This window comes from Salmo salar, chromosome 16, assembly GCF_965601325.2.
Source record: "Salmo salar chromosome 16, fSalSal1, whole genome shotgun sequence".
Taxonomy (NCBI): domain Eukaryota; kingdom Metazoa; phylum Chordata; class Actinopteri; order Salmoniformes; family Salmonidae; genus Salmo; species Salmo salar.
In genome coordinates, this window is record NC_138306.1 from 89,058,731 (window position 1) to 89,080,775 (window position 22,045).

General features: G+C 41.6%; 1 protein-coding gene across 5 annotated transcripts; it reads right to left on the reverse strand.

The window, feature by feature from the left end:
* Window positions 1–141: 141 nt before the first annotated feature.
* LOC106592060 (uncharacterized) lies at window positions 142–21,469 on the reverse strand. Of its 5 annotated transcripts, none has more exons than XM_082962360.1 (5): window positions 21,329–21,456; window positions 19,414–19,646; window positions 10,150–10,380; window positions 4,243–4,326; window positions 142–2,013 (listed from the first exon to the last, which is right to left on the reverse strand). In XM_082962360.1, coding segments are annotated over exons 2-5 (414 nt in total). In that variant the 5' UTR covers window positions 19,511–19,646; window positions 21,329–21,456; the 3' UTR covers window positions 142–2,011. The 5 variants fall into 5 exon arrangements, with proteins under 5 accessions (XP_082818486.1, XP_045552725.1, XP_082818484.1 ...); XM_045696769.2 differs by having other exon boundaries at window positions 10,132–10,380; window positions 21,329–21,454; XM_082962358.1 differs by having other exon boundaries at window positions 142–4,326; window positions 21,329–21,469.
* Between the last annotated feature and the right edge of the window lie 576 nt (window positions 21,470–22,045).

Below are 22,045 nucleotides of genomic sequence, written 5' to 3' on the forward strand. Positions count from 1 at the left end.
TAATATGAAGAACTGAATACAACCATAAGAACCATTCATACTGTCAGATCTAATATGAAGAACTGAATACAACCATAAGAACCATTCATACTGTCAGATCTAATATGAAGAACTAACTATAAAAGAGAAGAGTTTGACCAGTTCAAATTCATGTAACTTTATTTTTAATTGGCAGATCAATTAACTTAACTTATGCAGTTATCCAAACACATTAATTATCAATGACTAAAACAAATCTGCTTTTAAAAGATAACTTAATAAACACATGTAGTTGTTTCATAACCTGTGTATCATTAAACAGTTGTTTAATAGCAAAAATAATCCCCCCAAACTAGTGGTGAAAACTGATCATCTCTATCTGATACATGTTGTGTCTACTAACTCATTCCCACAGAAAACTGATCATCACACCATCTCTTTCTGATACATGTTGTGTCTACTAACTCATTCCCACAGAAAACTGATCATCACATCATCTCTATCTGATACATGTTGTGTCTACTAACTCATTCCCACAGAACACTGATCATCACATCATCTCTATCTGATACATGTTGTGTCTACTAACTCATTCCCACAGAAAACTGATCATCACATCATCTCTATCTGATACATGTTGTGTCTACTAACTCATTCCCACAGAAAACTGATCATCACATCATCTCTATCTGATACATGTTGTGTCTACTAACTCATTCCCACAGAACACTGATCATCACATCATCTCTATCTGATACATGTTGTGTCTACTAACTCATTCCCACAGAAAACTGATCATCACACCATCTCTTTCTGATACATGTTGTGTCTACTAACTCATTCCCACAGAAAACTGATCGTCACATCATCTCTATCTGATACATGTTGTGTCTACTAACTCATTCCCACAGAAAACTGATCGTCACATCATCTCTATCTGATACATGTTGTATCTACTAACTCATTCCCACAGAAAACTGATCATCACATCATCTCTATCTGATACATGTTGTGTCTACTAACTCATTCCCACAGAAAACTGCAGATGGACAACCTGAATGAAAGCAAGTGCCCACAGCAATGTTCCAACATCTGGTGGAAAGCCTTCCCGGAAGAGGCTGTTATAGCAGCAAAGGGGGGACCAACTCCATATTAATACCCATGTTTTTGGAATGAGATGTTCGATGAACAGGTGTCCACATACTTTTGGTCATGTAATGTAGAATACAAATTGTAGGACGTATAAATTACAATTTGTATGATATGTTATGAATTGGAATTTGTACAATATGTTACAAATGTTCAATATGTTACGAATTACAATTTATTGTTGCTAATACTAGCTAGGTGCCTATGCTTTGGGTTAAGTTTAGGGTTAGGGGTAAAACTTTTTGGGGGGAAGGGTTAGATAACATGCTAAGTAGTAGCTAAAAAGTAGTAAGTCGTTGCAAAGTTGCTTATTAGCTAAAATGCTAAAGTCATCTGTGATGAGATTCAAACATTGCAACCTTTGGGTTGCTAGATGTTCGTGTTATACGCCCACCCATCCACAGAGCAGGAGTAAGGCTTTTCTCCTGTGTGTATTCAGTTGGTGTGTTTTTAAAGTTGCCCAGTTGAAACTCTCCCCACAGACAGAGTCAGACCAGGCTGAGAGGGAAGCAGTACCACCCCATCAACTGTTAAACTATAAACTGTTTGTTTTTAAAATGAAAAGCCTCACACTTAACACTAAATGAAAATCCAAGGTCATCTCAATATCTTTACACTAGAAGCTAACAAAACACACCAAAACAGACAAGGTGCACAGTGATCAGTAAAGTAAAGAGGTTAACATTTTATAACGCTCTCTTTCCTCTGCACAGTTCGCTCACAGTGAGAAACAATAGGATTACAATAGAGTGTTCTACGCTTTCTTCATTTGATTAAATTTACTGTTACAACTTATTTTATGACTCTAATCTTAACTGTTCTGAGAGAACTGGCAGTGATGAGACCTCTGCTCTGTGATCTTCATGCTGCTCTCAACACTGTCTCCTGTATGGGCACAGACAGACTTTACAATTGGAGGATGCATTTAATGCATATTCTATAATGGTATTCAATAGGCTACATCTGTCGGTACATATATGTGACAAATAAATATATAATATCTTATAACTCTATTAAAGGGAAATGAAGCACCAACCAAACATCAACATGTGAAAATGACATCATCAACCAATTAGTAGGCAATGCCTCCTCATAAATTGGTCAAAAATCACACGATGCCCACCGATGATGTCATTAGAAACACTTATCTTCCTCAATCTTTTTTTACTACAGATACACGCAATATTCACATGTTGATGTTGGGGTGGTGCTGGAGATGAGGAATATCCCTTTAAGTTAACAGTCTAAAATGTGCTAAATGCTCTGCAGTTGTGCATTTGGTTTGCTAATATAGTAGTTAGTTAGCTAACTACTCCTGGATGCTGTCTAATATACATATATTTTTTTTGCGTGCAGTGAACTGTGAGTACCATTTATTTGCTGCTTGTATAACTTTGAGCTGGGATGTCTGTTCTGAAAAAAACGTTTCGGTCAGAGACCTCGTTAGCATTCTCTATGGGATTTGTTAGCATCGCTAACCTTCAGAGGCATTGTGGGGTTTGAAAATAGCACCCCTTGTGTTCAGTGCCAGTATTACCTAATATTCCAGTATGGCACAAGGTCGGTATGAAGGTATGACAATCTGGATAAAGCCCAAGCCTAGCTAAGGTGTCCAATAGAGATAAAATATTCCCACAGGCAGTGCAGTACACACAGGCTTTTCCCCAGTGTGTGTTCGCTGATTAACTTTTAGATCACCCAGTGCTGTGAAGCATTTTCCAGTCAGACAAGGAGTGAGGCTTCTTTCGGTCTAAGAAGCAGTAGATCTATTCTATGTGCACTATTTCTATGCTTTCCTGTTCTGAAGTTTTGTTTTTTGCGTTTTTTTACTTCCGTTTTTGTACAACAGCTCAAAATACAATATTTTGGTTATGGAAAATATATTTCTCAGCGGTTTAGATGGTACAATGACTGCTTGTTTTAGGCTATTAGAACTATTGCAATTTTAACATCCAGGAAATGGTGGAGTGATTTCTACATAGGGCATATTTAAGTGATGGAGTGACTTTAATTCTTAGCTGGTCTGAGAGAACTGATGGGGCTTCTGTCCTTTATGTGTACATTTGTGGCGTTTTAAGGTATCCAATCGGGAGAAACTCTTCCCGCAGTCAGAGCAGGAGTAAGGCTTCTCTCCTGTGTGTATACGTTGGTGTGCTTCTAAGTTGCCCAGTTGGGAGAAACTTTTTCCACAGTCAGAGCAGGAATAAGGCTTCTCTCCTGTATGTATTCGCTGATGACATTTTAACATATCCAATCGGGAGAAACTCTTTCCACAGTCTGAACAGGTGTAAGGCTTCTCTCCTGTGTGTGATCTTTTATGAACTTTTAGCTCAGCTGATGTTGTGAAGCACTTCCCACAGTCAGAGCAGGAGTAAGGCTTCTCTCCTGTGTGTATACGTTGGTGTGCTTCTAAGTTGCCCAGTTGAGAGAAACTTTTTCCACAGTCAGAGCAGGAGTAAGGCTTCTCTCCTGTATGTATTCGTTGGTGACATTTTAACATATCCAATTGGGAGAAACTCTTTCCACATTCAGAGCAGTAGTAAGGCTTCTCTCCAGTGTGCACTCTCTGATGAACTGTCAGAGCTTGTGATGTTGTGAAGCTCTTCCCACAGTCAGTGCAGGAGAAAGGCTTCTCTCCTGTGTGTATACGTTCGTGTGTTTTTAAGTTGCCCAGTTGAGAGAAACACTCCCCACAGTAAGAGCAGGAGTAAGGCTTCTCTCCTGTGTGTATACGTTGGTGTGTTTTTAAGCTGCCCAGTTGAGAGAAACTCTTTCCACAGTCAGAGCAGGAGTATGGCTTCTCTCCTGTGTGTATTCGTTGGTGGGTTTTTAGGTGGCCCTGTTGAGAGAAACTCTCCCCACAGTCAAAGCAGGAGTATGGCTTCTCTCCTGTGTGTATTCGATGGTGTGTTTTTAAGTGGCCCTGTTGAGAGAAACTTTCCCCACAGACAAAGCAGAAGTATGGCTTCTCTCCAGTGTGCACTTTCTGATGAGCTGTCAGAGCCTGTGATGTTGTGAATCTCTTCTCACAATCTGTGCAGGAATACAGATTCTGGTCTGTGTGTATTTTTAGGTGTATTTTTAGATTTGATAGAAATGGGAAAATCTCCTCACAATTTGGGCAGTGGTGAGACCTCTTAGCTCTGTGATCTTCCTGCTGTTGCTCTCTGGATGTAGAGAATGTCTCAACATGGTCTCCTGTGTGAAGAACATCAGAAGAACAAGTCAGTTGGTGTGATATACATGTCATTCAAATTTATATTATGAAGCCCTTTTTACATCTGCAGTTTTCACAAAGTGCTTTAAAATATATCCAGCTTAAAACCCCAAAGAGCAAGCAATGCAGATGTTGAAGCACATTGGCTTGGAAAAACTCCCTAGAAAGGAGGAACCAGGCTCTGAGGGGTGGCCAGTCCTCTTCTGGCTGTACCGGTAACATATGAACTCATCAGTAGGCTGTACAATACAAACGGGGAATACATCTATTCTAAAAGTGGGTAACAGTCAGGCTTATGGTCTATATAAATGCAACATGTAAAGTGTTGGTCGAAAGGTTTCATGAGCTGAAATAAAAGATCTCAGTAATGTTTCATACTCACAAAAAGCTTATTTCTCAAAAATGTTTACATCCCTGTTAGTGAGCATTTCTCCATTGACAAAATAATCCATCCACCTGACAGGCGTGACATATCAAGAAGCTGATTAAACAACATGATCATTACACAGGTGCACCTTCTGCTGGGGACAAAATGCCACTAAAATGTGCAGTTTTGTCACAACATCACCACAGACGTTTCGAGTTTTGAGGGAGCGTGCAATTGGCATGCTGACTGCAGGAATGTCCACCAGAGCTGTTGCCAGAGAATTTAATGTTGATTTCTCTATCATAAGCCACCTCGAACATCATTTTAGAGAATTTGGCCCGTATGTCCAATCGGCCTCACAACCGCAGACCACATGTAACCACGCCAGCCCAGGACCTCCACATCCGGCTTCTTCACATGTGGGATCGTCTGAGACCAGCCACCCGGACAGCTAATGAAACTGAGGAGTATTTCGGTCTGTAATACAGCCCTTTTGTGGGGAAAAACTCATTAAGATTTTTTTGGCCCTAGCTTCCAAGTGGGTGGGCCAATGCCCTCCCAGGCCCACCAAAGGCTGCTCCCCATGTCTTAAGTGTAAAACTAACGATGACTCAATAATCCATGCCTTCTTGTAGTGCAATACATTTAGAAAGTTGGCAGAAGTTTTACAATGTAAATTTACTTTGAATCCGTCTATCTGCATATTTCAAGACATGGTATATGGGGGTGCAGTGAGCTACCCAATGGGGTAGACCATACTTTTCTCGTTAATGGTTTTGAAAAGAATCCTCCATCTCCTCGACAGTGGATGAATCAAATGTAATATTTAAAATATTGAAAGGGTGTAATGAGAAAAACAGAACAGTACAATTTGAGGCCATATGGCATAGAGTGCTACAAGCACTGGAAAGTTCCAGGGGACGAAGGAGAGTGTGAACCATACATGATGTGTATAGTAGCAGTCGAACAGTCGCAAATAGATTCATTTTTTCATGGCACACAAGACACCCGTCTGATTGGCTCCTGTCTCGGTGGACTAATCCATTGCAGAGGCCATAGGGATGGCACAGTCCATCACTAAGACATGTGCTACTGAAATTGTATATGGTTATATTATGTAAGAACAATGGTGCAACACTAATAAAAATTACATTATTTTATAACATGCGCTTTCTCTCACGTTAGATAGCGGTCACTGTCTGTGATTCTGAAACAATATTTTTGAAGAGTGTGGAAACCAACTTAAATAGGTCTGTAATCAATAGCCTAACTGTTAAATGTGCCTGGTTTTAGAAATCATCCATATTTACTGAGTGTATGAAACATTAAGCACACCTTCAAATTTTTAAAAAAAAAACTAAAAAACAAGCCATGAGGTCAAAGGAATTGTCCGTAGAGCTCGGAGACAGGATTGTGTCGAGGCACAGATCTGGAGAAGGTCACTAAAACATGTCTGCAGCATTTAAGGTCCCTTGGCGTCCCGCTAGTGGGACAACTTCCGGTGAAACTGGAGGGCACGCAATTCAAATAAATAATCATAAAAATTATGGATATTAAACATTTACGTAAATATAAGTGTCTTATATCGGGTGAAAGCTTAAATTCATGTTAATCTAACTGCACTGTCCGATTTACAGTAGCTATTACAGCGAAAACATGCCATGCGATTGTTTGAGGACGGCGCCCCACATCAAAATATTTTTCCACCGGCACAGGTTTCATAAATTCACAAATAGCGATTAAATACTCACTTACCTTTTTGAAAATCTTCCTCTGATTTGTCATCCAAAGGGTCCCAGCTATAACATGTAGTGTTGTTTTGTTAGAAAAAAATCCTTCTTTATTTCCCAAAAAGTCAGTTTAGTTGGCGCAATCGATTTGAGTAATCCACTCGTTCAACATGCAGAGAAAGGAATCCGAAAATCTACCCCTAAACTTTGTTTCAACAAGTCAAAATACGTTTATATTTACTCCTCAGATACCCTAAAATGTAATCAAACTATAATATTTCTTACGGAAAGAAGTATGTTCAATAGGAAACCGACTTTAGCAGGTGCGTCCTGTCTTCATGGCGCGCAAACACAAATTTCTAAGACTGTGTCCCTGTTTTAAAACTGATGTTTCTTATTCGTTTTTGAAGTTACAAGCCTGAAACCTTGAACATAGACTGCTGACACCCGTGGAAGCCATAGGAATTGCATCCAGGGAGCTAATGTTCAATATGACCTTATACTTGCCATTCTTAGAGGATAGCCTCTCAAAAACAAAACATTCCCGTTGGTTTTTCTTTGGATTTTCTCCTACATTATTTTTACATTTTCACAAACTTCAAAGTGTTCTCTTTCCAATGGTACCAATTATATGCATATCCTGGCATCAGGGCCTGAGCAACAGGCAGTTTACTTTGGGCACGTTATTCAGGTGGAAATTGAGAAAAAAGGGGCCTAGCCCTAAGAAGTTTAAGAAGTTTGGAACCACCAAGACTCTTCTTGTAGATAGCCGTCCGGCCAAACTGAGCAATCGGGGGAGAAGGGCTTTGGTCAGGGAGGTGACTAAGAACCCGATGGTCACTCTGACAGAGCTCTAGAGTTCCTCTGTGGAGATGGGAGTACCTTCCAGAAGGACAACAATCTCTGCAGCAGTCCACCAATCAGGCCTTTATGGTAGAGTGGCCAGACAGAAGCCACTCTTCAGTAAAAGGCACATGACAGCCCGCTTGGAGATTGCCAAAAGGCACCTAAGGACTCAGACCATGAGAAACAAGATTATCTGGTCTGAAGAAACTAAGGTTGAACTCTTTGGCCTGAATGCCAAGCGTCACTTCTGGAGGAAACATGGCACCATCCGTACAGTGAAGCATGGTGGCAACATCATCCTGTGGGGATGTTTTTCAGCGGCAGGGACACTAGTCAGGATCGAGGGAAAGATGAACGGAGCAAAGTACAGAGAGATCCTTGATGAAAACCTTCTCCAGAGCGCTCAGGACTTCAGACTGTGGCAAAGATTTAGCTTCCAACAAGACAACGACCCTAAGCACACAGCCAAGATAATGCAGGAGTGGCTTCGAGACAAGTCTCTGAATGTCCTTGAGTGGCCCAGCCAGAGCCCAGACTTGAACCTGATTGAACACCAATGGAGAGACCTGAAAATAGCTGTGCAGCGACGCTCCCCAAACAACCTGACAGATCTTGAGGGAATCTGTAGAGAAGAATGGGAGAAACTCCCCAAATATAGGTGTGCCAAGCTTGTAGCGTCATACCCAAGAAGACTCGTGTCTGTAATCACTGCCAAAGGTGCTTCAACAAAGAACTGAGTAATGGTCTGAATACTTATGTAAATGCAGTATTTCAGTGTTTTATAAAAAAAAAAAATGTCTTCCCAATTTCATCATAACTAACTATGATCTTCTCTCATCGTTGCAACTCCCCCAAAGGGCTCATGAGAGGCAAAACCCTCCCCTACCCCGGGCGACGCTGGGCCAATTGTGCGCCGCTCTATGGGGCTCCCGGTCACGGCCGGTTGTGACACAGCCTTGGTTCGAACCCGGGTCTGTAGTGACGCCTCAAGTACTGTGATGCAGTGCCTTAGACTGCTGGCCACTTAGGTGTCCTTCAGTTTTTTTTATTCGAATACATTTGCAAACATTTCTAAAAATCTGTTTTCGCATTGTCATTACATGAGAAAAGTGGGGGGGGGGAAACTATTTTATCAACTTTAGAATAAGGATGTACGTTAACCATATGTGGAAAATGTCAAGGGGTCTGAATACTTTCCGAATGCACTGTATCTACAGAAAGAAGATAGATCCTGCTTCTGTTGCCTGTTTGAGTTTGTTTGATAGCCTATTGATTCTGTGAGCACCAAGCCTCACGCAATTGCAACATGTCAGATAAAGCAATTTCCCAATTTGAGCAGTTTTTTGTGCTATTCTGTAAAAGGTTTTAATGTGCGCTATGCTGTAATAAAGGTTTTACTGTGTGCTATGCTGTAATAAAGGTTTTACTGTGTGCTATGCTGTAATAAAGGTTTTAATGTGTGCTATGCTGTAATAAAGGTTTTAATGTGTGCTATGCTGTAATAAAGGTTTTAATGTGTGCTATGCTGTAATAAAGGTTGTAATGTGTGCTATGCTGTAATAAAGGTTTTAATGTGTGCTATGCTGTAATAAAGGCTTTACAATCATTTTCCGTTAGAACACATTATTTATTTAGTGTCGTTTACAACTGTTCCAAACGGTCAGAAATATAATATTGTAATCTCACAGCACCTGTTTGCCACACAATAGGCTACGCATGCAGCTCTCGCTCCAATACCATCCTTTTCTTTTTTTTCTTTATTTAACTAGGCAACTCAGTTAAGAACAAATTCTTATTTACAATGACGGTGTCACGACTCCCGCCGAAGTCGGCCCCTCTCCTTGTTCGGGCGGCGTTCGGCGGTCGACGTCGCCGGCTTACTAGTTACCACAGATCGATGTTTCACTGTTCGTTTGGTTTTGTCTTATTGTGTACAACTGTTTTTGATTTCCCTAATTATGTTCATTATTTAACCCTCTGCCATCTGTCCTTGGTTAGCGCTCACTTTTTCATAATACTTTTACTCAAGTGCCTTTTCACGGGTGGTCCTACAGTTTCTATGGTCATGCTGCAACAGTGCCTGATCTCAAAGTTTCATGAGTTAGACAGTCGGCTTCTGAGTACAGGTTTTATCACACATGCTTCCCATCCATGTAGTTTTGGGGGATGTTTAGGTTAAGTAGTTCGCAGTTCCCACAAATAATTGTTAACTCTAGTGAGCCTCAGCTCATTTTAATATTATTTAACATTTTTTTATACCTTTATTTAACTAGGCAAGTCAGTGAAGAACAAATTCTTATTTTCAATGACGGCCTAGGAACAGTGGGTTAACTGCCTTGTTCAGGGGCAGAACGACAGATTTTTACCTTGTCAGCTCGGGGATTCGATCTTGCAACCTTTCGGTTACAAGTTCAATGCTCTAACCACTAGGCTACCTGCCGCCCCATAGGCCTAGCAACAGCATGTCTCATACGAGACAAATCACATTATTTCAGGCACTATTACGCCTAGTCACTTTGTCTAGCAACTTATCCAGAACACTGCAGCCTGTCTGGTGTTCAATCTTTCCAAGTTCCCCCATGTCACAGCCTGCTCCTCCGTACATTCCACTGGCTTCCAGTCGAAGCTCGCATCCACTACATGACCATGGTACTTGCCAACAGAGAAACAAAGGGAACTGCCCCTCCCTACGTTCAGGCTATGCTCAAATCCTACATCCCAACCCGAGCTAAATGACTCAAATGTAAGTGTAAAAATTTACAAAACAACCATGGCTGTGCAGTCTGGCATTTGGCAAGGATGTGTGATGTCAGAATGACAGAATAGATTGAACCTGCTTTTACCATGATTAACAGATTTACCAATCTCCTCCTCCTCTTCTTCATCTTTAATGTTGACATTCAGCTCCTGTGTTTGACTGCAGTCTTCCAGCTTCACTGATGCCATCTCTGGATCCTGCAGTGCAAACTGGGCTCCACTGTCACAATCTGGACCCAGTGACTGTAGGTTTGGACTCAGTGTGGAAGGAGAGAGGCAGGCTGGGTTTGTCCTCACTGTTGATGTTACCGGCCTCAGACTTGACCTGAGTCGGCCTGAAGTAATAAAGACAAACGGACACAAAAAATGATTGTCTTGACAGTTCTGGCACTTTCTTATTCTGTAAAATATTATGTTTTTTCCTGTTCAATTATCTAATTTCAATAGATCAAGTAGCTAAGCATTGACAAAAATTCATTCCCATTAGACACAAAGTGCATACTTTAAATTGAACAACGTAAGTGCACTTAACCTATATAGTAGATTTCCTGAATTCACATACAGTGCATTTCGAAAGTACTCAGACCCCTTGACTTTTTCCATATTTTGTTACGTTACAGCTTTACTCTAAAATGGATAAAATGTATTATTTTCCTCATCAATCTACACACAATACCCCATGACATCACAATACCCCATAATGACAAAGCGAAAACAGGTTTTTAGACATTCTTGCAAATGTATTAAAAATAAAAAACAGAAATACCATATTTACATAAGTATTCAGAGCGTGAAGGAATGTGAATGTATTTGTGTGTCACGTCAATATGTGTGTGTTTTGTGTGTTTTAGTGGTGTGTGTGGTTAGAGTCGAGTGAGTGTACATCGAGCCTGAGTCAGTGCAAAACATAATAATAGATAAGAATAAAATAAGGGGGTCAATGCAAATAGTCCAGGTAGCCATTTGATTACCTGTTCAGTAGTCTTATGGCTTGGGGGTAGAAACTGTTAACCTCTCTTGGGGAGGTGGGACACGACCATCCCACCCACGGTTCAAACTATTCAACAGCCAGTGAAAAATCAGAGCGCCAAATTCAAAACCACAAAACCACAAAATGTCATAATTCAAAGTTCTCAAACATATGACTATTTTACACAATTTTAAAGATACACGTCTCCTTAATGTAACCACATTGTGCGATTTCAAAAAGGCTTTACGGCGAAAGCATAAAGTTAGATTATGTTAGTACAGAGCCTAAACAAGAAAAACCACACAGCCATTTTCCTAGCAAGGACAGGCGTCACAAAAACCAGAAAACCAGCTAAAATTATGCACTAACCTTTGACGATTTTCATCAGATGACACTCCTAGGACATCATGTTACACAATACATGCATTTTTTGTTCGATCAAGTTCATATTTATATCCAAAAACAGCATATTACATTGTCGCATGATGTTCAGAAAATATTTTGCCTCCAATACTGCCGGTGAATCAGCACAACAATTTACAAAAATACTCATCATAAACGTTGATAACATATTAAACTGTTATTCAAAGAATTATAGATGAACACCTCCTTTATACAACCGCTGTGACAGATTTCAAAAAAGCTTGTGCTGTGCTCAGAAAAAGACATCAAGCAATACAGATACCCGCCATTTTGGAGTCATCTAAAATCATAAATAGCATTAGAAATATTCACTTACCTTTGATGATCTTCATTAGAAGGCACTTCCAGGAATCCCAGGTCCACAATACATGTTGTTTTGTTCAATAAAGTCCATAATTTATGTCCAAATAGCTCCTTGTTGTTTGCGCGTTCAGTAAGCTACTCCAAGTGTAGGAAGCTCGGCCATAATGTCACGACAAAGTCAAAAAAAGTTATATTTACGTTCGTTCAAACATGTCAAAAGTTGTATAGCATCAATCTTTAGGGCCTTTTTAACTTAGAACTTCAATAATATTCCAACCGGACGATTCCAGTGTCTTGAAAAACGTTTTGGAACACAGCTACCCCTCACGTGAGGGCGCGCCAATGAACTCATGTGCTTTCCTGAGTCAACAACTTCCAACTTCCTCTGTTCGCTCTCTGTTCACCATAGACGCCTCAAACAACTTTCTAAAGACTGTTGACATCTAGTGGAAGCCTTAGGAAGTGCAAAATGAACCCTAAGTCACTGTGTGTTCGATAGGCAATGACTTGAAAGGACTACAAGCACCAGATTTCCCACTTCCTGGTTAGATTTTTCTCAGGTTTTTGCCTGCCATATGAGTTCTGTTATACTCACAGACATCATTCAAACAGTTTTAGAAACTTCCGAGTGTTTTCTATCCAAATCTACTAATACTATGCATATTCTAGTTCCTGGGACCGAGTAGTAGGCCGTTTAATCTGGGTACGTTTTTCGTCCGGCTGTGAAAATACTGCCCCCTACCCAAGAGAGGTTAAGGAGCGTTTTGGTCTCAGACTTGGTGCTCCGGTACCGCTTGCCGTGCGGGAGCAGAGAGAACAGTCTATGACTTTGGTGGCTGGAGTCTTTTACAATTTTTAGGGCCTTCCTCTGACACCGCCTGGTATAGAGGTCCTGGATGGCAGGGAGCTCGGCCCCAGTGCGGTACTGGGCCATACGCACTACCCTCTGTAGCGCCTTGAAGTCGGATGCCAAGCAGTTGCCATACCAAGCAGTGATGCAATCAGTCAGGATGCTCTCGATGGTGCAGCTGTAGAACATTTTGAGGATCTGAGGACTCATGCCAAATCTTTTAACCCTCCTGAAGGGGAATAGGCGTTGTTGTGCCCTCCTCACGACTATTGGTGTGCCTAGACCATGAAAGGTGATGTTGATACTGAGGAACTTGAAGCTCTCGACCTTCTCTACTACAGCCCCATCGATGTGAATGGAGGTGTGCTCGGCCCTCTTTTTCCTGTAGTCCACGATCAGCTCCTTTGTCTTGCACCACACTGCCAGGTCTCTAACATCTTCCCTACAAGCTGTCTTATCATCGTCGGTGATCAGGCATTCCACTGTCGTGTTGTCGGCAAACTTAATGGCCACGCAGTCTTGGTTGAACAGGGAGTACAGGAGGGGACTAAGCATGGATCCCAGAGGGGTCAGCATGGCGGAGTTGTTATTGCCTACCCTCACCACCTGGGGGCGGGCCGTCAGGAAGTCCAGGATCCAGTTGCAGAGGGAGGTGTTCAGTTCCAGGGTCCTTAGCTTAGTGATACGCTTAGTGGCCACTATGTTGTTGAACGCTGAGCTGTAGTCAATGATCAGCATTCTCACGTATGTGTTCCTTTTGTCAAGGTGGGAAAGGGTAGTGTGGAGTGCAATACAGATTGTGTTGTCTGTGGATCTGTTGGGGCGGTATGCTATTTAGAGTGGGTCCTAGGATGATAGTGTTGATGTAAGCCATAACCAGCCTTGCAAAGCATTTCATGGCTACAGATGTGAGTGCTACGGGTCAGTAGTCATTTAGGCAGGTTACCTTGGTGGTCTGCTTGAAACATCTAAGTATTACAGATTGGGTTAGGGAGAGGTTGAAAATGTCAGTGAAGACACTTTCCAGCTGGTCAGCACATGATCTGAATACGCGTCCTGGTAATCCGTCTGGCCCTGCAGCCCTGTGAATGTTAAGGTCTTACTCACATCGGCTGGAACAGCTGGTGCTCTCATGCATGATTCGGTGTTGCTTGCCTCGAAGCGTGCATAAAAGGCATTTAGCTCAACTGGTAGGCTCGCGTCACTGGGCAGCTCGCTGCTAGGTTTCCGTTTGTAATCTGTGATAGTTTGTAAGCCCTGCCACAACCTGACGACTGTCAGAGCTGGTGTAGTAGGATTTGATCTCAGTCCTGTATTGACGCTTTGCCTGCTTGATGGTTCATCATAGGGCGTAGCGGGATTTCTTATAAGCGTCCGGATTAGTGTCCTGCTCCTTGAAGCAGCAGCTCCAGCCTTTAGCTCAGTGCAGATGTTGCCTGTAATCCACGGCTTCTGGTTGGGATATGTACGTACGGTCACTGTGGGGACGATGTCGTTGATGCACTTATTAGTGAAGCCGGTGACTGATGTGGTATACTACTCAATGCCGGAACATATTCCAGTCTGTGCTAGCAGAACAGTCCTGTAGCTTAGCATCCGCTACGTTGGACCTCTTCCGTATTGAGTGCGTCACTGGTACGTCCTGTTTGAGTTTTTGCTTTAAGCAGGAATCAGGAGGATAGAATTATGGTCAGATTTGCCAAATGGAGGGTGAGGGAGAGCATTGTACGTGTCTCTGTGTGTGGAGTAAAGGTGATCTAGATTCGTTTTTTTTTTGCATCTGTGACATGCTGGTAGAAATAGGACAAAATGGATTTCAGCTTTCCTGCATTAAAGTTTCCGGCCACTAGGAGTGAGCATTTTCTTGTTTGCTTATGGCCTTATACAGCTCACCGCTTTGTGGTGGTAAATAGACAGCTACGAAAAATATTATCCATGTCCTTGTTAAGCCACAACCCAGTGAAACATAGAATATACATTTTTTTTACAGTACAGTCAAAAGTTTGGGCACACCTATTTTCCAAATCTCTGCAGAATGCTGTGGTAGCCATGCTGGTTAGGTGTGCCTTGAATTCTAAATAAAATCACTGACAGTGTCACCAGCAACGCACCGTCACACCTCCTCCTCCATGCTTCATGCGGAGATCATCTATTCATCTACTCTGCGTCTCACAAAGACACGGCGGTTGGAACCTAAAACTCTCAAATTTGGACTCATCAGACCAAAGGACAGATTTCCACCGGTCTAATGTCCATTGCTTGTGTTTCTTGGCCCAAGCAAGTCTCTTCTTCTTATTGGTGTCCTTTAGTAGTGGCTTCTTTGCAGCAATTCGACCATGAAGGCCTGATTCACGAAGTCTCCTCTGAACAGTTGATGTTGAGATGTGTCTGTTACTTGAACTTTGTGGAGCATTTATTTGGGCAGCAATTTCTTAGGCTGGTAACTCTGATGAACTTATCCTCTGCAGCAGAGGTAACTCTAGGTCTTCCTTTCCTGTGGCGGTCCTCATGAGAGACAGTTTGAAGAAACTTTAAGTTCTTGAAATTTTCCAGAATGACTGACCATGTCTTAAAGTAATGATGGACTGTCGTTTCTCTTTGCTTATTTGAGCTGTTCTTGCCATAATATGGACTTGGTCTTTTACCAAATAGGGCTATCTTCTGTATACCACCCCTACTTTGTCACAACACAACTGATTGGCTCAAACACATTAAGAAGGAAAGAAATTCCACAAATTCACTTTTAAGAAGGCACACCTGTTAATTGAAATGCATTCCAGGTGACTACCTCATTGTCACGGATCCCTCCGGTACTGTTGCTCATTCCGTGCACCAGTTTCGGAGGTCTACGTCACTGGCCTCTAGGAACTGAACTGTGTCATTACGCTCACGTGGTTCCCATATTCTCCCCGATGAGTAATTGTATAAGTGTGCCCTTTGTTCACCATTGTCTTGTCGATTATTGTTCCAATGTCCGTTGTGCCTTGTTGTTTTGGCTTTCGTGCCACTTGTATTGTGCAGATGATTACGGGTCTCGTCCCGTGTGGTATCATTGTGCGTGTATGTTATGGGTCTCGCACCGTCTATTCATTCGAGGTACTCCTCACTCTTTTGTTTGGGTCTCAACCCTGTGTTTTGTATATGTGTTTGTTTGGTCTTCGTCTCCGTGCCTTTACATGGCACGCAGTAATTTGGATAAATAAAAAACCCTATTACACATTCCTGCGCCTGTCTCCTGATCCCTTTATACCAACGTGACACTCATGAAGCTGGTTGAGAGAAAGCTTTGCACACTCTTGGCAGTCATCAAGGCAAAGGTTGGCTACTTTGAAGAATCTCAAATATATTTTGATTTGTTTTACACTTTGGTTGTAGTAACTTTTGGTTGCTACATGATTCCATATGTGTTATTTCATAGTTTATGTTTTCACTTTTATTCTACAATGTAGAAAATAGTAAAAATAAAGAAAAAAACTTGAATGAGTAGGTGTTCTAAAACGTCGAAACCTCTCCTTTTTACGCTGTTTTCTCCCCAATTTCCTGGTATCCAATTGCTAGTTACAGTCTTGTCTCAACTTTGCCACTCCCGTACGAACTCGGTAGAGGCGAATGTCTAGAGCCGTCTATCCCGAAACACAACCCAACCAAGCCGCACTGCTTCTTGACACAATGCCCACTTAACCCTGGAAGCCAGCTGCACCAATGTGTCGGAGGAAACACTGTCAGCGTGCACTGTGCCCGGCCCGCCACAGGAGTCGCTAGTGCGTGATGGGACAAGGACATCCCTGCCAACCAAACCCTCCCCTAACCCGGACGATGCTGGGCCTATTGTGCACCGCCAATTGTGCACCGTCCTGCGACTGAGCCTGGACTTGAACCCAGAATATCTAGTGGCACAGCTAGCACTGCAGTGTAGTGCCTTAGACCACTGCACCACCCAGGAGGCCCCAAACTTTTGACTGGTACTGTATATCCCGTTGATAGAATGGTGTCAAACGGAGCTCATCCAGTTTATTCTCCAGTGATTGCATGTTTGCCAGAAGAACGGAGGGTAGAGGCCAATTATCCACTCGTGGACGCAGTTTCCCCAGGCATCCAGCTCGCCGACCTCTGTAGCAGAGTCTTCTCTTCTTACGAATGACGGTGATTTGGGCCTGGTCCAGGAAGAGCAGTATATCCTTCGCTTCAGTTAAATACAAAATTGCCACAGTCAGTGCCATGGTGAAACTTGCAGTCCTGTAGATCTGAAATAATTGGAGTGTGAAACTTGCCAGAAAAGTAAGGTGAAGCAATTCAGGCATTCTTGAAAGTCAGGACAATCCTTGTCCTGCAAAGAAACATTATTGTTATAGCTGAAAAAAAATGTAAGCAGTAGGCATTTAAAATTAAATATGTGGTGGAGATTTATAGTTACACAGCGACATTCGTCAATCATTTATTTGAAAACACTTTCCATCATAATTTGTCACAATAAAGAAAGTTTAGCTAAATAAAAATCCACCCGTCGAATGGATAAAATGTTTAGAGAATCTTTAGACAAATGTCATCTATATATGCCGTTTCCAGTAGCACCGTCTGAAACCCTACCTCTTCAAAGAGCTTCTTAAATAAGACAGTCTTATCCTCCCCCAAACAATTACACGTCTTTTCCCACTAGCACTGACTTTGCTGATAACTTCTTTGAGGAACAATGTAAACCCAGCAAAAATAGAAACGTCCTCTCACTGTCAACTGCGTTTATTTTCAGCAAACTTAACATGTGTAAATATTTGTATGAACATAACAAGATTCAACAACTGAGACCAGGGGCGGAAATCCCGGGGGGGACGGGGGGACACGACCCCCCCATCCTTGGAAAAATATGATTTGTCCCCCCCAATATATCACTGAAACATAACTATGTAATTTAAGTAATATTAATAATACGCAATGAAAGCAATTGTGCTGATTATAGACACTTAATAGCGCGTTTTTAAGTTTCAAAAGATTGCGACCCCCCCACCCTTTGCCTCACAATGGTTTGATCCACTGCCAGTTCCTTAGTTGGCAAGGTAACAGAGGGGTCGTATCTACTGTCTGAAAGGCACTCAATGAACGTAACTGAAGTGAGGTTAATCCAGTCAATCGCGCACACACACTAGCTGAATATGCAGAGCTAGCGCGCAAATATTAACTATTAAGCTAGCTAGTACCTATTCCATTTGTGGCCTCGTCAAAGATGGAATCTTTGCTATCATCAATTTATTCCAAGAGCAGCATGCAGATGATGTAAGTTAGTGCTTCAAAGTCCCTGCGATAAGGTTAGCGATAAACTGAAGTCCAAACTGAACAGAACTACACTCTCTTCTACCATTGTCTTAAATATATTTAATGGTCTCGTTGCAAAAGCTAAATTGTTGCAAGGGAACTTTTATTTATTTATTTTATTTCACCTTTATTTAACCTGTTATGGCTAGGGGGCAGTATTTTCACGGCTGGATAAAAAACGTACCCGATTTAATCTGGTTACCACTCCTACCCAGTAACTAGAATATGCATATACTTATTACATATGGATAGAAAACACCCTAAAGTTTCTAAAACTGTTTGAATGGTGTCTGTGAGTATAACAGAACTCATTTGGCAGGCAAAAACCTGACAAGGTTTCAGGCAGGAAGTGGCCTGTCTGACAAGGTGTCGTTCTTCTTGTCTCTGTTTATTGAAGAGTGAGGATCTTAGCTGTCCCGTGACACTTCCTACGGCTGCCATAGGGTCTCAGAAGGCGGTAAAAAGCTGAATCGTGGCTTTGCAGGCTCTGGCTGAAAAAAAGTAGCACGTTTGGGTAGTGGCTGGTTACAGTACTGTGAGACTCAGGCTCGTGCCCGCGTCGACCGAAAGCTTTGTTTACTTTCCTCTGTTTAGCTAAAAGGAGATTCCCGGTCGGAATATTATCGCTTTTTTATGAGAAAAATGGCATAAAAATGGATTTTAAACAGCGGTTGACATACTTCGAAGTACGGTAATGGAATATTTAGATTTTTGTTGTCACGAATTGCGCCATGCGCGCGACCCTGATTTACCATTTCAGATAGTGTCTGGGACGCACGAACAAAACGCCGCTATTCGGATATAACGATGGATTATTTTGGACCAAACCAACATTTGTTATTGAAGTAGCAGTCCTGGGAGTGCATTCTGACGAAGACAACAAAAGGTAATCAAACTTTTATAATAGTAAACCTGATATTGGTGAGTGCTAAACTTGCCGGGTGTCTAAATAGCTAGCCCTGTGATGCCTGGGCTATGTACTTAGAATATTGCAAAATGTGCTTTCACCAAAAAGCTATTTTAAAATCGGACATATCGAGGGCATAGAGGAGTTCTGTATCTATAATTCTTAAAATAATTGTTATGCTTTTTGTGAACGTTTATCGTGAGTAATTTAGTAAATTCTTAGTGAATTCGCCGGAAGTTTGCGGGGGGTATGCTAGTTCTGAGTCCCAACCCCAATTAACCAAACATAGAAACACACACACCAGACTAACCATAGAATACAAACACATAGACCATCAACCAAAAACCCGGAAATACTAAATCAAACACCCTTTACACAAACACACCACCCCGAACCACATAAAACAAATACCCTCTGCCACGTCCTGACCAAACTACAAAAACAATTAACCTTATACTGGCCAGGACGTGACAGCTCTGGATAACAGCGTCTGCTAAATGACTAAAATGTAAGTGTAAAAATGTACAAAACAACCACTGCTGTGCAGTCTGGAATTTGGCAGGGATGTGTGATGTCAGAATTACAGAAAAGAAAGAGCATGCTCTTACCATGATTAAGAGATTTACCAATCTCCTCCTCTTCATCTTTAATGTTGACATTCAGCTCCAGTGTTTGACTGCAGTCTTCCAGCTTCACTGATGCCATCTCTGGATCCTGCAGTGCAAACTGGGCTCCACTGTCACAATCAGGACCCAGTGACTGTAGGTTTGGACTCAGTGTGGAAGGAGAGAGGCAGGCTGGGTTTGTCCTCACTGTTGATGTTACCGGTCTCAGACTTAATCTGAGTCAGCCAGTAGTAATAAAGACAAACGGACACAAAGGTTATTGCCTTGACAGTTCTGGCGCTTTCTTTATTCTCTAAAAATATATTATATTTTTCAAATTCAATGATCTAATTTCAATAGATCAGGTAGCTAAGCACTGACAACTCAACGTTCATTCCCATTAGACCCAAAGTGCCCACTTTAAATGACACAACGTAAGTACTCTTAACCTATAGTAGATTTCCTCAATTCACATAAATCCATAAATGACTCAAAACCATTTAGGTTGCAGTTTGTTTAAGGCAGTATTATGAACTATTTTCCTGAACAACCATGTCTCTGACGTATTAACACTTACAAAAATGTATTGTATTTCCCGTTCACACGATAGTAACATTTATAAAGACGGAAACAACTGAATGTGTCTGAATATTAGTGCACATGTAGAAAACTGATAATCATTACATTCAGCTTCAAAACTGTAGTGTGACCGTGAAATTGTCAGTCTCTACTGCTGCCCCATTACTGCCTGCACTGAGCGAAATGCAGACAATCTGACAATCCTCTGAATTTACCAACGCCCAGAGCGCACTCTAGAGTGAATTTACAAACAAACCCTAAAGCCAGTAGGGTCCAGCTGTGACATCATCTCTCAGAGTCTCTATGCTGCCTGCCACCTACTGATATGTCATCTCAGTGCAGTGCATCTCTCAGGATAAGTGGGCGTTTCCAAAGGAACTATATATGGAGAAGGGGGCGTTTCCAAATGAACTATATAAGGACAAGTGGGGGTTTCCAAAGGAATGATACAAAGGAGAAGAAGGGGGTTTCCAAAGGATCAATATCAGGAGAAGTGGGGGTTAAAATATTCAATAACAAATAATACATAGTAAAATAAATGCTTGTTATAAGGTAGCTAACGTTAGCTAGCATTTACATTTACGAACAACTTAACTATGGTTAGGTAGGTAAAGTTCAAAGATACAGTTCAGTGAGTTTTTTTTTGTTGCATATCTGAAATTCCTTACTGTCATTTCTGCAGATCATGACTAAAGTCTGATAACCCAAACGAAGTATTGAGTGGCACCTTTCGAAACCCCCACTTTTCCTGAGAGATGCACTGCACCGATAGACGACCTATCGGCAGGCAGCACAGAGACCCGCACAGGGCCGACTGCTCTGAGAGATGACGTTGCAGCTGGACCCCTCTCCTTAAAGCTGCATGAATTCGGTCCGGTCAAATGTTTGGGCCAAGCCAAGGGTTGGCTGAAATTGTAAAACATAAACGTCTATAATTGGATAAGATTGGGCCGGTCCGTGGATGTTGAAATCCAGCCCGCCGGACCGCACCAAAAAAGACACCCAAAATAGACATCCAAAAGAAGTCGAGGGGCTCCTCCGCAGACAGAGTGGACGCCGCCATTTTACCAGCTCAGGACCTTCATATTACACAAAACCAATAACATGTAAAATGAACAAAAAAATCGCAAATTGATTCTTTATGAAATGACCTTGTCGAAATGATGTACATTCACTCAGAAGTCCCCCAAGTCTATGTGACTTGTAAAATAGTTTTTAATCACGTTTTTCACTCACTGGGTTTGACACAAACAATAACTCATAATACCGGACGGATTTGTTATCTTGCATGTTATGACGTTCTTTCGATATTAGACTGTTTAAACTTGCTATCACATACCTTTAGTAATGAAGAGAAACGGACACAAAAGTTATCCTCTTGACATCACAGTTATGGCGTTTCTTTATTCTGAAGAATGCGATCAGGGTTGCCAGGTGTATTAAAAATGTCTAGCCCTATTATCAAAACCCGTCCACAAGGCCTGAAAATTTGCCGATTTTTTTTTTCAGCCGCAAGAGAGGAGTTGACACATTTTGCCATAGTTATCGCCTTTTCCATAACGTTATGGAGCGAATTAAGAAGGAATATCGACGTAAGAAGTTACATTTGGTTTTCCATCAAAATAATCATTATTGCAAGCTAACATGAATAATAAAGGAATTTGAATATGTCCCAAGACAAAAAACAATTCGTTCTTATTAAACTCGCCAGATCATTTTCAGTCATTGGATATAGATTTAACTGCTATGATTGTAAATAAATCCCTTATGTGCATGTGCATAACTATTGATCAATCCAACAGAAGAGTTTGAGGAATGAAAGTTGGACAGAGGATCTCGAAATCTCTGTGCAAGAAACACTTGGACGAACTTTAAAAAACGAATGTTAGGCTATTGACTTGTCATTTCAAATAGGCATAGGCTAGGCCTAGTGACTAAAATCTGCGTTTATGATTGTAATTCAACTTTGCCATGGTTTGGTTAGCTAGATGCAAGTAGTATATAGCCAGATAGCCTACAGTAGCCTAGGCAAGATAAAAGATGAATGATTTAGCAG